The 17057-nt window shown below is 41.5% G+C and overlaps 2 protein-coding genes across 2 annotated transcripts; one reads left to right on the top strand and one right to left on the bottom strand.

The window, feature by feature from the left end:
- Positions 1–286: 286 nt before the first annotated feature.
- On the bottom strand, positions 287–6737 carry LOC138956058 (ras-related protein Rab-34-like; the record flags this gene model as incomplete). The annotated part of the gene is made up of 5 exons (XM_070327519.1): positions 6594–6737; positions 5502–5593; positions 4001–4066; positions 3120–3221; positions 287–388 (listed from the first exon to the last, which is right to left on the bottom strand). Coding segments are annotated over exons 1-5 (443 nt in total), but the record flags the coding sequence as incomplete, so codon positions are not given.
- Positions 6738–11019: 4282 nt separating this feature from the next.
- LOC138956057 (large ribosomal subunit protein uL23-like) lies at positions 11020–16370 on the top strand. The gene is made up of 3 exons (XM_070327518.1): positions 11020–11174; positions 15316–15532; positions 16082–16370. Exons 1-3 carry the CDS (start codon positions 11141–11143, stop codon positions 16353–16355), a joined length of 525 nt encoding a protein of 174 aa, XP_070183619.1. The 5' UTR covers positions 11020–11140; the 3' UTR covers positions 16356–16370.
- Positions 16371–17057: the final 687 nt, after the last annotated feature.

Below are 17057 nucleotides of genomic sequence, written 5' to 3'. Positions count from 1 at the left end.
ATTTTTATTCCATATAATATTCTGGTTGCATGAGCATTTTTCTTTTATTATTTCTTTCCATTTGTATGCTTCTTTAGTGAATATTATATGTTTAGTATTAGATGAAGGACAGGTTGTTTGACAAGGCAATGGGCCTTAAACCTTTATCCTTGTAAAATAAAGTTTGTTCGTTCGTTTGTTCGTTCTGTCTCTCTCAAACACACACACACAAACTGACAAATACGCTGGATACACGGATCAAGGGATGCAGCAGTACACACACATGCATGAATGTGTGCAAACAGACAATAGACGCTGACAGACAGACTGACACATCAACTTACTATTTGCTCCTCTGTAGTAAGATGATGCTATACACTTGAACCTTTCTTGACCAGCTGTGTCCCACCTCAGCACAGACAAACATAAAATACCAAACTTCTTCTTCTTCTTCTTCTTCTTGGCGTTCGCAGAGGTTACACAATCAGTCCAGCACTGGTGATAAATGTTGTCGTTTTCTCCAACTCCTGTCGACTGCCGTATAGTTTGGTCTGCAAGGGAGTTGGTGACGGCCACACTTCTTTTCGTTCCTCATCTAGTAAGGGACATCGCTGTAAGATGTGTTCCGCTGTTTGGTCCTCTTGACCGCAGGCACAGGTTGGTGATGGCGCCAGCTTGAACTTTCGGTTCATGTGAGCATTGAGCCTGTTGTGGCCAGTACGCAGTCTGATGAGGTTGACTTGCTGCTCTCTGGACATTGTGTGGTAGTCATCTCTGTTTGTCCTTGGCCTCATCAATGCCTTGATGATTGTCTTCTGCTCACTAAAGCTGACACTGTTTTCAGGTTGGTCTTCCACGGCTCCTTCTTTTGCCAGCTCATCTGCCCTTTCATTTCCTGGTATCCCACAGTGTGCTGGTATCCACTGGAGGACAACTCTTCTGGTTTGTCTGACCATCTGTAATGCTTTGGCCAGCTGTGGGAGTTTGTCGTTCTCTAGGGCCTGAAGGACTGAAAGGGCGTCCGAGAGGAAGACAACTTGGTAGCAAGGGTCTGCGGAGTCCTGAACGAAGGAGGCGGCCTGCATGAGAGCTTCTGCTTCTGCTTTATAGTTTGTGCAGTGTTTGCCAGTGGCAACGCTGGATGTAGCTGTATGTCCCCCAGGGAACTGGATGAGAATGCCTGCACCTCCATTGAGCACGGCGTTAGTTGCTGATCCATCGGTGTATACATGGATCCACGCCTCTTTTGGGTACTGTTCGTCGATCAGGGCTAAGGTGAGTGCCTGTCGAGCTGTGTCATTCTGATCTTCTCCTGAGGTAACATGTGGAACACTGGTGCAGATCTGGATGTCTGGTTTCTCTGTTGCCTTGGGGGTTTCCTCTTCTTCTTGAGTCAGAGGTAGAGTGTTCTGTGGAAGGACTTCCCTGTACTGTCGAGAAAGTCTCTTGCTCTCATGTACAAAACTGCTCCGTTTAAGCCGGTTCTTGGTGAGGTTGCTCAGTCTGTGCTTCATGGGGTGGTCGGGTAGGCACTTGAGCTTCTCGGCCTGTACCATAGTCTTGGCTTCTCTTCTCTGACAGAGGGGTTGGATGGTGGTAAGCTTCTCCATTTCCTTGATGGGTGTGGATTTCATTGCACCGGTGATGAGTCGGAGGGCCTGGTTTTGCACACGGTCAAGGGTCTGCAGGTTTGTCTTGGCTGAGGTTGACCACGCTGTGGAGCCGTACTCGAGGTGGGGTCTGATTGTTCCCTGGTATACTGTCTTCAGTATCTTCTCGTTCGCTCCCCAGGTGGTACCTGCCAGCTTCCTGAGAATGGCTAGCTTGCGCCGGGCCTTCGTCTCTGCCTGTGCAATGTGTGGTTTCCAGGTCTGCCGTCTATCAAAGGTGACACCAAGGTACGTTGCTTCTTCATCCTCTCTCAGAGGAGTTCCACCAAGCCTAATGGTTCCGGCTTTCTGCTTTGGCGACAGTGTGAATAGGGTGGTGGAGGATTTCTCCTTGTTGATGGAGACGCACCAATCTTCTGCCCATGCGTTCAGCCTATCTGCCGCTTGCTGCATTCTGTAGGTGGCAGTACTTGCGTGCTCCTCCTTGCACCAGATCACAAGGTCGTCTGCGTAGAGAGCAGCTTTGATCCCCTTGGGCATCTCAGACACCAGATCGTCGATGAAGAGAAGGAAGAGTGTTGGGGAGAGGACTCCGCCCTGAGGGACGCCATGACGAAGGAGGAACTTCTTGCTTTTGGTCTGGTCGACGTTAACTCTTGCCCTGCGGTTATAGAGGTAAGAGCGAATCCACTGGTACATGTTGCTGGACACGCCTTTCCTCAGCAGTTTTACAAGGAGTCCATCTTTCCAGACCTTGTCAAAGGCCTTCTGAAGATCTATCCAGGTGACGAAGACCAGCTTCTGTTCCTGAAAGGCATCTTCAACTTCTTGCGCCAGGTAGGTGACCTGATCTTCAGTGCTGCGGAACTGTCGGAATCCAGCTTGTTCAGGGGCGAGGAGGTTCCTGGATTCCAGGTACCGCCTGAGGCGCTCGTTCACAATTCTCTCAAAATACCATACAAGAAGTCATTTCATTTCAAATTTTCCATAACGTCTTTGATATCTAAGCAAGCATGTTGATATGCTGATGCTCACTTACATATTACATGCACCAGAAATTGGTTAAATAGGGGAAAGAAAATGTCATCTTTCCCTATTTCCTTTACCTGAGGGATGGTGGGGAAAAAGAGCAGTATTATAAATAAAGCTGAACAGTAATTTCACAGTAGGAATGAAGAACACTACAATAAATATTGTACTACTTCTCAATCAATCAATCAATATGAGGCTTATATCGCGCGTGTTCCGTGGGTACAGTTCTAAGTGCAGGGATTTTTTTTTCCTTTTTTTTTCCTTCTACAGTGGAACTCCCCAATGTAAGACTCCCTCCCTTTCAAGACTTGGTTTTTCAGATTGTCTGGTTATAGCCTCTGTCAATTACAACCATATCAAGACTCCCTCCTTTTGAAGTCCTGATTTTCTCAGATTTGTGGAGGTCCATAAAAGGGGGGTTCCACTGTACAGATAATCTACCTCACAACTTCCCAACACGGCAAACTCTACTCTTGCACATTTCCCTCACAGGCTTACATTTGAAGAGTGAAGGGAACTCCAAGCACACTAAATTTCTCCACTTCAAAGTCAACCCCAATGGTTGCCTTGTAGTCTCTGTTGAACACATTGTGACAGAATCTGCAAAACAAAATAAAACATGTGACAATGTTTTAGCATAAGATAACTACATATGCGTATAATTTATGTTAATTTTCAGCAGGTTTGAAACAATATGAATATGGTTATAGGAATGTCGAATTTTAAGTGACATCTATATCTATATACGGCTTGTGTGTGTGTCTGTCTGTGTGTTCACGATTCACGGCCAAAGTTCTCGATGGATCTGCTTCAAATTTGGTGGGCATATTCAGGTAGACCCTGGACACAATCGTGGAAAATTTTGAACACGTGCGTGCTCTCAGCGCGCAGCGCTGAACCGATTTTGGTTTTTCTGTACATCCATTCCCAGTAACTCTTCCTTATCTTCTCCCGTGTTTTGCGCGTTTATCTCCCTTCCTTCGTACGGTGCGCCGGCTTCGAAGCCGGGTATTCGGCTCTACTTCTTCCCGGCGAAGCCGTACCCGGTGAAGCGGGTATTCATCTAGTTTATCATACACATCTACAAATGCATGAGGCAAATGTTGTAGCATTGTGCGATTATTACAGGTAAGAATAGGAACAAGAGACTGCAGGTGAGAAGAACAAGAAAACAATAAAAGTTGACTCACCTGTACCAGAAACACTTGACGAACAATAAAAACAGACCGTCAAGTGGTTCTGGTACTGGTGAGTACATTTTTATTGCTATCTTGTCATTACACATTGTAAGAAAAATAAAAAAAGAAGCAAAACCAAATAAACATGATGTCAAAGCAAGTAAACTACCAACAAAACAAACACAAACTCTGTTTTCTCACCTGTTGACAACGCAGGTTTTTCCTACAGCAACATCGCCCACAATGACTGCTTTGCAGATTTTCAATCTGGTGGTTCAGTAAAAAAAAATATATATATAAATAAATAAATAAACAAGAAGGGCAAAGCCCATACGACTCACATGCTTTACACATTTTTCCTACCAAAATACATGTGACCTTGACCCAAGGTCAAGGTCATCCAAGGTCATGCAACACAAAGCTGTTAATTCAAGACATAGGAAATACAATGGTGCTTATTGGCTCTTTCTACCATGAGATATGGTCACTTTTAGTGGTTCACTACCTTATTTTGGTCACATTTCATAAGGGTCAAAGTGACCTTGACCTTGATCATATGTGACCGAATGTGTCTCATGATGAAAGCATAACATGTGCCCCACATAATTTTTAAGTTTGAAACAGTTATCTTCCATAGTTCAGGGTCAAGGTCACTTCAAAATATGTATACAATCCAACTTTGAAGAGCTCCTGTGACCTTGACCTTGAAGCAAGGTAAACCAAACTGGTATCAAAAGATGGGTCTTACTTTGCCCTATATATCATATATAGGTGAGGTATTGAATCTCAAAAACTTCAGAGAAAATGGGAAAAATATGAAAAATAGCTGTTTTTTAGGCAACATTTATGGCCCCTGCGACCTTGACCTTGAAGCAAGGTCAAGATGCTATGTATGTTTTTTGGGGCCTTGTCATCATACACCATCTTGCCAAATTTGGTACTGATAGACTGAATAGTGTCCAAGAAATATCCAACGTTAAAGTTTTCCGGACGGACGTCCGGACGGACGGACGGACGACTCGGGTGAGTACATAGACTCACTTTTGCTTCGCATGTGAGTCAATAAATGAATGAATAAAAGAGAAAACAGCAAGACTATTAGCATTATCTTTAGTGCATGTATTTATTAGATTTCATTTTTACAGTATCAGTTTTAATACAATGTCAATCAGTGTAAACTGTTTCATCAGCACAAAAAACAGTAACCACTTCTATTCTTTTTCTTCTTTACTTTTTTTTATTAAAGCGTTGCTTGTTTTAAATTTTCAAAATGGCGCACCTTACCACATGTGCTGCCTCTGACCAAAATACACTGGCATGAAAAAAAGACCAGTAAATGGCAAATGCCAGAGGTTTTTTTAACAACCGATTATGACCCTCTGTCTCGGACATACAGTGGTACCTGCAAAAAGGACAACAGGTACCATCATCATCTAAAAGTGTCCCTGTGACACCCCCCCCCTTCTTTCTCTGACATGCATTTGCGATCGGTAACTGCAATGAAAGAACACCTGTGCGACTATCGAAAAGCGTTCCTACATTGCAGGTATATAGCCTTTAAGTTTTATGACAGTTGAGCTTCAATAAAGTTAATAGACCAAGGGACAACAGGTGTCCTTTATTGAGAGGTGTCCTGTCATCAGAGGGGCCTCACATTGTAGGTCCCACTGTGCAAAACATAAGCACAGGGGGTCCGACTTACCCCACTCTTCCTGTTCTGTTTTCAGCACAGGCGCCCTTGACCTTGGGATGAAACTCAATGTTGTTGTAGGGACTGGCATTAGGGTTATAGGGCTGCACAAACAAAAGTATAAAATTACATAGTAGTGTGCGTTGAAGCTTAAACTGTTATCATTGTTAACAACGACTTACGAAGCATTATACCGTAAGTATACTATAATTCGGTGTAGGTAGTAAGATTGAACAAGTGATCTTGCAAAAGGAAGTATTTACTGTAAACGTTAGGTCTGCTTTTAGGCTGACTGCAGCTACTGCATTCTTGAGTATACTCGACACCCCCTCCTCCCCTGCTCTTTATGACCGACCCCTTTCAAGACTTTCCAGGTGAAAAAAAACAATGAAGAAACTGTGAACCACCTTGATTGTTTCATTTGACAAAGCAAAGAAAAAAGAGGGACGGTAGGCCGGTAACTTTATTTTTTAAGTTTATTATCTTATTTACAAAGATACATGTGACTTGTTATTGGCCTCAAACAATGCAAGCTTTGTCCCCTGGATGGGCGGGGATGTAGCTCAGTCGGTAGCGCGCTGGATTTGTATCCAGTTGGCCGCTGTCAGCGTGAGTTCGTCCCCACGTTCGGCGAGAGATTTATTTCTCAGAGTCAACTTTGTGTGCAGACTCTCCTCGGTGTCCGAACACCCCCGTGTGTACACGCAAGCACAAGACAAAGTGCGCACGAAAAAGATCCTGTAATCCATGTCAGAGTTCGGTGGGTTATGGAAACACGAAAATACCCAGCATGCTTCACCCAAAAACGGCGTATGGCTGCCTAAATGGCGGGGTAAAAAACGGTCATACACGTAAAATTCCACTCGTGCAAAAGGCGCGAGTGTGCGTGGGAGTTTCGGCCCACGAACGCAGAAGAAGAAGAAGAAGTCCCCTGGATGTCTGAGAAGAGACACTTTCCTTGTAAAGTACGCAAAATCTAATTTTGTCATTATTATATTTTGTTTAAATTCAGAATGGGTGTGGTCCCAAAAAATTCTAGGGTCGGGAGGAAAAAATAGGGTCGGTCGGGGGAACCAGAAAAAATCTTTTTTTTCTTGGCTTTACCTTTGGGTACTGAGTGATGACGCGGTCTTTTGGTACAGCAGCTAGAACAGTCCTGCCTGACGACATCTTCTGTCTCTGCATCAAACTTTCCCTGACTGCATTTAAATCTGCACAAAATATATACACCAGTCAGGATCTAAATTCGACAGGTGAGTGTACTTGCCTGGAATAGGCAATTTACTTTGTATCCCACAAAATTCAGTACTTTCAATAAAAAACACAATGGTGTTTTTATTTTATGTTGCCTAAACTCTGTTCTGTAAGCATGAAGTCTGCCCTGCCCTTAACACCCTCCCAATCTTTTCAGTGCATTTGATCCCAAAGGAAACATCCAAAAGAATGAGCGCTTCTGGGGTGATAACGCGAGACAACTCCTGTGATCTTGCCGCGAGGTGGCGCCAGTTACCAGCCGAAAGAAAGAAGGGGTATAACCTCACCAGAACCGACCATTCAGTCCTGTTCACTAACAGCTCTTTTATAACCTCCCTTCAAAAAAAAAACAAAAAAAACAGACACGAAAAAAACAGCAAGTGATTTTCTTAAAACACTGTACAAGCACACAAAAAATAAATGTTAGTGATTTCAATCTGAAAGAAAAAAGCCACAAATCCATATACACCCTGCACAAGACCAAAAGATTAATGAAGTAGACTCAAACCTCTGCACATGCACCCACTAACACATCATTACAGTTTTGTGGAGCCATATAATGCATTAAGATCTGCATTCATGTACTATAGTGTTTTGCACTACCCCCAGTGCCCTACATATATATATACTAGATGATTACCCGCTTCGCCGGGTACCGGCTTTGCCGGGAAGAAGTAGAGCCGAATACCAGGCTGCGCCTGGGACCGGGCAAACGCCGGCTTCGCCGGCGCACAAAGGAAAGGAGATAAACGCACAAAGGAAAGGAGACCTTCTAAAAATAGTAACGTGCAGTGACCTTCTAAAATTAGTAACGTAGTAACGGGAATATGGATTGACGCCACACGGAGGAAGGGAGATAATCGCGGCTGAAAACACTGGAGAAGATAAGGAAGAGTTACTGGTAGTGGATCCCGACAACAACAAACAAAAACACACAAAAATCGGTTCAGCGCGCACAGCGCTGCGCGCTGAGAGCACATGTTGAAATATCTCATCGATGAGGTTGTGTCCGGGGTGTAACTGAATACGGTGTCCAAATTTGAAAAAGATCCACCGAGAACTTTGGCCGTGCATCGCGAACAGACAGACAGACAGACAGACACTAGTCGTATATATGATACAGTTAATCCGTGAAACCAGGGAATACGTGTATTAACTAGGTAATACATGAATTAACTAACGGAAAAAACAGTTAATTCATGTATTACCTAAAATAATTTAGTTAATACACGTATTCCCTGGTTTCACAGATTAACTGTAACATATATACATATAGATAACAATGAATGAACAGAATAGACTTACAATACAGGGGTACCTGTAAGGAAAGGACACGCGTGGGACTGACACTGTGCTGACATTGACAATGACCAATAGGTCATGAGAAAAAACAACAGTCCTGTTGCAGCCAGAGTGAAAGTGATGACTGATGTATGTATGTCACACCAATAAACTATACATGTAGCTGTCAATCCTAGAGTGAATCAGCAGCTGTGATACAAATGAGATGTGGGCTAAATTGAAATAGCATGATAGTTTATGTACGACAAAGGGCTAGTGCTGTCTTTTCTGTGTGTGTGTGTGTGCGCTGTGATTTCTTTTACAACACTAATTCTTCGTGTGTGTGTGTGTGTGTGTGTGTGTGTGTGTGTGTGTGTGTGTGCGCTGTGATTTCTTTTACAACACTAATTCTTCGTATGTGTGCCTAGAATGGCAAATATAAGGATGAAGTCAAAGGTTTACAAAATTTCAATTCTGTTAAAACCTAAATCTTGTACAATTTCGTGATCACAGCTAGGCCCCACAGAATGACCATTTCATCGATATTCTCTGATATTGATACACGCATCTCTCAGTGTTGTTTACTGACATCGGCATCCGCAATATGCACTCTGTCTGGTTAAATCAGCAATAACAATGCTATTTTCGTCAGTGCCAATACCCACGCCGTGGATCGTGTAACTCTGCATTTGCGCCACCGCAACTTTTTATCGCTTCACGCCGACGAAGAGGCAAGCTGCGAGGTAGGTCTCTCGAATGATAAATTAAATTGTTAGAATGCTAGGCACTCAGCATGTTCTCAAGTGTTGCATTTCACTAACTTATATCCTTAGCTATATTTCTGTATATATTTTTTGATCGTGACGATCTGTTTTTCTTCTCGTTTCCCCATGTTTTGGGCATATTTTCAGTTTCTGCGTCAAATGCAACAAAACAGAGATTACTGGTTATTCTTGGACATGTTCACTGATAACTTTAATGTTTTATGAATCTCCACGTGTAGTTTCTCTGTATATAGTTCCATATATACTTTGCAAGAAGCAGATAAAAACAGAGTGTCAACAACTCTCTGTAATTCGCCACCGCATCAATTCAATGTTAGATGTAACTCGCCACCGCATTTGTTGTTATACGCCACCGCACTACGCAAATTGTTATTTTCAAACGCATCAACATCGTGGAGGCATTTAAACCTTTATTTTTGTCACAAAACTGACAGCAATTGATAGGAGCATTTTAACTTTAGTGCTGCAAGTTTTAAACTCAGGGGCGTGGCGTGATGTTGCCTATGCAAAGGATTTAAAGGCACCATGAGTTGACAAATCAAACTGTAGTATTTCTTCTTCTTCTTCTTCTTCTTCTTCTTCTTCTTCTTCTTCTTCTTCTTCTTCTTCTTCTTCTGTATGAAAAGTATGCTTATCTGTACTTGAGTGTATAACCCACATGTACTGGAATGTGCTTATATATATGACCCCCCAAAAAAAATCCCTGGGACTGAGATTCAAGAGGTTTAGGGTATGATGACATCAATAGGAAATATAACAGTGCTTACCCGTAAGAGTGAAAAAATACTATATTTACAAGTGGGAAATGCATCGATGACTGCTAGTCATGATCTGAACAGATTACGCAGCAAAATAAAGACACATCAGAACATGAAGACCAACGTTTTCACCAATGAGATTTCACTTTTAGGAAGGCACGCTGATGAAAAGTTTGTCCTCATGTTCTCTTATGCATTCATTTACATTCGGAAGATTGACTACACATACAAGAATGTACAAAAACGTTCCGCATGGTTTGAACATTACTTAGTGTAAGGCGACGAATGGCAGGATGGATAGCGTACTGCCCCTATGATCCGCTTGATTTCCTTGGCCGCGGGTTCAATCCCTTGCCGGGACAGTTCATAAAGTGAATTTAGGTTTACGCTATGCATTAAAAGCTTGTCGTCAGTGGTTTTCTTCCGGGTCCTACCAGTTTGTTTTCCTCCACCATTTCAAAACTGTAAATTAATTCCGCCCATCTGCAAAAATTAAAAAAAAAAAAATTTCCAAATTCTGATTTCCTAATAGCAGCTTTAATCCTTCGTACCACATGGTGAGTGTGTGTTGTACGATTGTCACCATGTGAGCGTACGTGTCAAATCAATATTTTCAATTGGAAGTGACAGAATCACTGAACTCTTCAACATATTATGCAATTCATTAGACAGTTGCGGTGGCGAATAACATCCAAGACGTGAAATTGCGGTGGCGAATTACACCAAGCATCGGTGGCGTATAACATGAAGTCTAATTGTTTGTGTTTTCTTTTGCCGCGTGCGTCACCCAAAGACAAAATTGTGCAACAGCATTCATCAAGAATACAAAGGACATGTTTAGCTCACAGGATATCATCACGGGAATGCATCAACTAGTGCTGTTTCGTTGAAGTTACGAGGGAAGGGACAAATTGTGCAATTTCAGCTACAATTCCAGCAGAAATCGGACTTCAGAACTGCTGAAACCTGACATTTCGACTAAAAAAGCACGTACCTTAGACCTTGAGTATATACTTCTTTAAAATGTACTAATGAAGAATCTAGATGATGCCTGAAAGTCCTACAAATTTTCATTTTTTGTGAGAGACCTATCTTGCAGCGTGCTACTTCGTCCGCGTAATGCACTGAAAAAGTTGCGGTGGCGCAAATGCAGAGTTACACGATCCACGGCGTGATACCAGTGGCAGCACGTATCACTATCACATCTTTCTCGTTGCGTTGTATCATCGACTGTATGACATGTATCAATTAAAGTTGCTGTGATCATAGTATCACTATCTCTGCCTCAAATTTGGTCTTGAAATACAAAATTCCGTAAAGAATAAAATGAAATAACAGAAAATACAAATACTTCTAATATCAACTGTCCTCTTGAGATCAACTGATTCTACTCACATTTTTGCCCTCACAAAAACTGAGGAATCCACACGATTTTCCAACTACGACTCGCTCGCGCACTAAGGACGCTGACCCAACAATGCGGAAGTCTTGGTTAGTGCGGTGTCGTGTGTACCGAGACTAAACCGGGGACTCCGTTTTTTCACGTTGTAACCCCCTTTCCGGATTCAACAACATGGCCCCCAAGAAGGCTACGAAAGCGCCAGCAAGTAAGTATTGGTGTTATTTCTGCTTTTCTACGAGAATAGTGTCATAGAAAAGTGTTCACTAGTTCGGTTTCGCCACACTATATCACAGTAATTCATTATGATTATGTCCAAGTCGTAGTTTAGTGGCAAATATCAGTTGAAGCGACGTGGTTGCAACATGTGATTCTTGTGAACATGATGAAAAGCATGGCTGTGCGTAGCTAGGTCAGGCCATTTTTAATTTTTTTTCAAAATAGGCATATATATATATCATTGGAAAGGTATTTTAAAGACAAAGACAACGGTAGTAATTAAATTAAAATAGGTCAATTAGGTAACGAGCTACATAGATTTGAAAACGGCACCCGTCAAGTAGGGTGGGGTCAAAAGTTAGCCCTCTGCATTAATCGGTTTTAAACACTACTTGTACCCAATGACTGGGGTCAAAGTGAGCTTTTATATATACCATTAGAAAGGTCTTTTAAAGACAAATATTGTGGAAGCAATTACATTTCCATAGGTCAATTAGGTAACGAGCTACATGGATTTGAATAGAGTAACTGTTTAAGAAATGTGTGGTCAAACTTTAGCTTTCGGTACTATTCATTTTAAAACACAAAAGGCACAATAATTTTGATAAAAAAATAAAAAAATGTTCAAAGTACTAATGACAATACGTAAAATATCATTATGTCTACTGAGTAGCATGCTATTGCTAAACATTGATGTATTTTTCTTTTAATGCAATACCATTGAATCTAGAAATGGAGAAAATTAATTTCTTTAAAACTAAAAGTTAGAACATCACAAATTGAGAAAAAAATCACACTGGATAAATTGTATTGCCTGTTATTCCCAAAGAAATGTAAATCACAAGTTTACCTCTAGCTCTACATTAATTTTACTCAACACCAATAGTATGTATGTATGTATGTATGTATGTATGTATGTATGTATGTATGTATGTAGGTATGTATGTAGGCATGTATGCATGTGTATTGGTGTGTCGGTGTGTCGGTGTGTCAGGTGTGCAAGAAAAAAGGGTATTTTTATATCATGGGTTTTATGAATTTTCTTCTTTTATTCTTTTATAGTTATTAATTAATGACCTATATGTGCTGATGACTAATTTAATTTCCTTTGTTGGATCAATAAAATGTTATGAGTTATGAGTTATGAGTTAGTTTGAAAAGTGCAAATTCAGATTAAATCATTGTTTTAAAATCATGCCCAGGGCATTTTTCTCTGAAACAAAATATGTCATTGTTTTAAACTTGGGGAAAAAAATGCTTCTATGTTAAAAGCAAAGAAATAAAAAAGGAATTAAAAATTAATAAATATATAAATAAAAAGAGAAAGAAAACATGCAGCATGCAAATCATATTTTGTGGTGTGACATCAACATGTCACTGTCTCATTCTAAGCAGGTATAGGTACACATAAAAAGAAGGCACATACATGAGTCCAACAGTGACAGTGCAAAAATCCACACAAGAAAGAACACACCATAAAAACAATAATAGTAGCATTAAAGGGGCAATAATTATGTAAAACAAACTCCTTTCATTTACATCTTCTAAAAAGATCTATTTTTTTACTATGTGTACTTCTTTTCCATCTTTAATCTGTAATCCATGTCATATATACAAAGGTTACAGCAGGCCTCAAATCTACTGAGTAGAAGTGGACAGTGTGTCAGTCTTTAGACATTGTCACAAAATGATTGTCATTTCTTTTGGCGGACTAGTGATTTACAACAACAAAATAAATAAATAAATACATAAATAAATAGGTACAATTAAGAAATATCATTAAAAAAAATGTGCCATATTATTGTTTTTACAAGCTTAGTCGAGATGGCGTTTACCGGTAATTTCTGGTATTTTACCGATTGAGATTCGCCAATACCGATAATAAAATGGGTGCTCGGTCAGACGTACCGATTGTTAATTATTTTGACCGGGGGGAAAAGAAATAGTGGAGAGAAAAATCCTTTATAAAGAATCCATGGTCAGTAAGAGAGAGAGAGAGAGAGAGAGAGAGAGAGAGAGAGAGAGAGAGAGAGAGAGAGAGAGAGAGAGAGAGAGAGAGAGAGAGACTCGCATGGCTTATTGTGCCATTGTCTCATGGAAAACAAACTGATGAGGCTTGGTGTCACAAGGTCGTGTTAACGAAACGTCAAAAATGAAGAATGCTAAAGCCGGCATGCGATTATACTGAAAAATCACCTACGCACACCAGATCCGCTCTTTGCTCACATATATATTTGAGGTCAGTACTATCTTAACCATGAAGCAAAGATCATTGCTGTTGTTTCTGCCTCCAAGAGGTCAGAAAAGGCCCTTGTCATACACTGAAACTGAAACTGCTTCACGGCCGAAACTGAAAGTGCTTCACGGCCTAGTACGTCAACCGCCTGATGATGCTACGATGGCATAGCAAGTCACTCGGTGATTTTGACATCGGCTCTGCGCGTCAACACTTTTTTGACAACCAGGGGGGAATAACCCAAATTTATTCCACAGAAAACGTCTGCGTGTCGATGGCATTGAGAAACATTGATTTAGTCATTGTTTGCCTTTGACTGGTTGCATTGGCAGGTTGACTGATTTTCGTGAGAGCATTGTGGTCAGCTCATGATGTCATACCGGTTTGAAAGATATCTAGCAGTAGCGCGATCACTGAATATAAGCTCTTTACAAATTTTAAAATAAAAATAATATTAAAAAACAACAACATGAACATGCAATTTCCCCAACTGGCCAAGTAGCTAGAACTATCAAGCCAATTATTCTCACTAACACTCCCTCAGCCGGCTCAAGTGAGAAATTGCACAATCACTCATGAACAAGCAAGTACATGTTTACATTTTAACACCAAGTTTGTCAATAATAGTTGATAAAATTAAGTTAACTTTTCTTACAAGAGAAATCGAAAGTAACGAGGGGCGGTAACGAAGACGTGATCAGGGGCGGCTACTCTATGATCTTCAACAATGGCGCCAGATCACGAACACCCCTGTGTCAAAACTACCCATGGAGGCACTAGGAGAAAGCAAATATTGTCATAGTTTCTGGTTTAAATAAGAGATAAATGGCTTAACTATCGATTGACACCCGCTCAAAAATGGCCATATTCACCTAACCAGCGATATTGACCGCCAAAGTGACCCTTGAGTTTGAGAAGCTCGCAGAAATTCTAAAAAAAAAAAAAAAAAATGTTACCAAGTCTCACCGTCAGCTTTAGCCATTTTCTGGAACCTTGTCACATGATATGCATACATTATGTTCATTAAACCACATGATCGAGGCAATTTTGCAACGTCACCCAAATCGAGGTCGCCGGAACCGAAAGTAACTATTTTCCGCTCGGTAGGATTTTTCAGAGGAGAATAATGGCACGAATTCGTCATCTAAGTGAGTAATGTGGCATATCAACGGAAAATAAAAGAACTAATCTCTCCAATGAGGTACATTATATACTATTTTACGATCTGTAAGTTGTCTTTAAGAGGCGTCAAAGATTCAATGTTTACATAGGTGACGACGTAAGACTTCCGCTGACTGACTTCCGTTGACCTCGCTACTGTGCGTTAACTGACACGGTTATTGTGTGAGTTACCAACACGCGTCTGGTAGAAGCAGTAAACAACGAGATATCATAATGGACATGACGCGCGTGTGTGTGTGTGTGTGTTGTTCTCTATCTCTCAGCAGTCATTTCGGGCCTTGTCATTTCCCCTCTCTCAGTCTCTGTCTAAAGACTCTTAGTCTTAACCATGTGCTTCTTCTGTTCTCTCTCTCTCTCGTTGGTCAAAATTGTTTATAATTATATATATATATATCGTAGATTGGCAAGCTATTTGTGTCACAAACTTGGTGTCACAAAAAGTCTACTTTTTTTCGTCATCAACCAATGAACCATTCTTGGCGAAAACAAATGGTGTGGTACTGATGCTCGAGTTCTCTCTAGCTCTTTCTTACCTCCCTCCCGACCCTGCATTTCCTGTTGTCTCTTAGCTTGACAGCTTTCATTTTAACAAGAGAGAAAGATAGTGATCTGGTTCTGGAATGAAACACTGTCTCAGTGTCTAAATGTGTTTACTGTTATTTGTGACTGAAAGTCTGATAAGAAAGTTAATTTTATCCCTCGTTTCTTTCAGAGGCTGGTGCCAAAAAGACAGAGGGTGCTGGCAAGGAGGGTGGAGCAGTGGGCAAGGCGAAGGACAAAGCTCAGAGAGCCAAGAAGTCCGTCCTGCGAGGGCACCATGACAAACGCAACAGGAAGATCAGGACTTCCGTTCACTTCCGTCGTCCCAAGACCTTGTCGCTGCCCCGTGCCCCTCGCTACCCCAGAAAGAGTGCACCCAGAGCAAACAGGTAAGTGCTCATTATTTTGTGTGTGTGGAGATGAGATTTTCTTGTTACTTTATGGTTTTCTGCATTTTTCAAAGCTGCTGCATGCATAGTTAAAAGCCAAAATCGGTAGGAAAAGTAGGTTCAACCCAAAGCCCACGGGAATTGGTGTCATATTATTACGTGTGGTGGAGGTAGACCTGAACATTTTATCCAATTCAGTGTTGGGTCTCTGCTGGTAGTTTGTCGGCACGTCCCATCAAAACAGAAGCTTCCAAGCCACAGGCCCTCTTTTAGCTGTCTGTGATCATCAAATGCTTGATTTTACCCCCAAAGCATATCAATCGCCGTTTTGAAAAAGTAGAGTTGCTTATGCTTTGCACGTAGTGACGTACTTGATTGCTCGAGGGAGGGGAGGGAGGGATTTATGGCTACTTTTATGGTGGTTCCCACAGCAGCAAACATTAAAAAGGTAGGTTGCATGTTGACTTTTCTTGAAAATTGTGTAGCCTAGGTTGATAAATTCCATTTGTTTAGAGTTACTTTTACCCCATTATGACTTTCCTTGTGCAGACTTGATGCGTTCAGAATCGTGAAGTACCCTCTGACCACTGAGTCTGCCATGAAGAAGATTGAGGACAACAACACCCTGGTCTTCATCGTGGACAAGCGCGCCAACAAGCCCCTCGTCAAGCAGGCCGTCAAGAAGTTGTACGACATTGAGGTGGCAAAAGTCAACACACTCATCAGGTTTGTATCTTTTGTGCAAATCTTCACTAAATTTCCCGAACCAGCTCCATGGAAATGTGGCATACTGAAATATTTCAGTTATCAACCACATGGGTGAAACTAGCTCGTCAATTGACTGAAATCCGTCAATCTGAAAATAAGTCTGACGGAAATTCCATCAATCCGCAATTTTGAAAAGAAAAAAAATTTATCGAAAAAAACGAAACTACTTGCGGAACACGTTTTCGAACTGCTAGAGTGAACCGGTTGCAGTTTGCCCGGAAACGGAAGCGCTTTTGCCCGTGCCCGCGGTAAACCCTGTAGGTGAGGTTTCTTTGCTTTCGGATTCGCTGTGCATCGCGATAAAAAAAAAAGTTCTGTCGCGTTTTGGCAGGCATCACGAAGTGGTGACACGATTTCTGCGACAAAGATGCCGGTTTTGACGGAAAACGCACGGACAGATCTTATTGATGCTGGTCTAGCCAACAAATGGCGATGGGACTGGTTGGAGTTCATGAAACTAAAACTGTGTGTGATAAGTTTGGTGCTTGAAACTCAAGTGCTTTTCAAGTTAAACTCCCCATATGTTAAACTGGGTCACTGACCCGGGTGCAGGAAGTGTTTCCTCTCTCAGATATGAAAGGGGAACCACCTCTTGTAGCTAAAACTGGGTCAATGACCCCTGGGAAGAAGGTCAGTGTCTATAAACAAGGCCACCCAGCTATCACAATGGACCTGCCTTTGATCTCGATGATTGGTTTGTGATGTTTACTCAGCCCACCCAACCATCACACCTCTCAGCGGTTTAGTGCCTTTGCTT

The sequence above is a fragment of the Littorina saxatilis genome, unplaced genomic scaffold (genome assembly GCF_037325665.1).
Source record: "Littorina saxatilis isolate snail1 unplaced genomic scaffold, US_GU_Lsax_2.0 scaffold_1941, whole genome shotgun sequence".
Lineage (NCBI taxonomy): Eukaryota > Metazoa > Mollusca > Gastropoda > Littorinimorpha > Littorinidae > Littorina > Littorina saxatilis.
Note: the sequence above shows the minus strand (reverse complement) of the source record. Positions and strands in the feature narration are given on the sequence as shown.

Bases quoted from the DNA above. Each gene is read 5' to 3' on its own strand.
- LOC138956057 (XM_070327518.1), top strand. From the start codon at position 11,141: ATGGCCCCCAAGAAGGCTACGAAAGCGCCAGCAA. The intron at 11,175-15,315 runs GTAAGTATTGGT...CGTTTCTTTCAG, and splicing joins GGCTACGAAAGCGCCAGCAA to AGGCTGGTGCCAAAAAGACA. The intron at 15,533-16,081 runs GTAAGTGCTCAT...TTCCTTGTGCAG, and splicing joins AGTGCACCCAGAGCAAACAG to ACTTGATGCGTTCAGAATCG.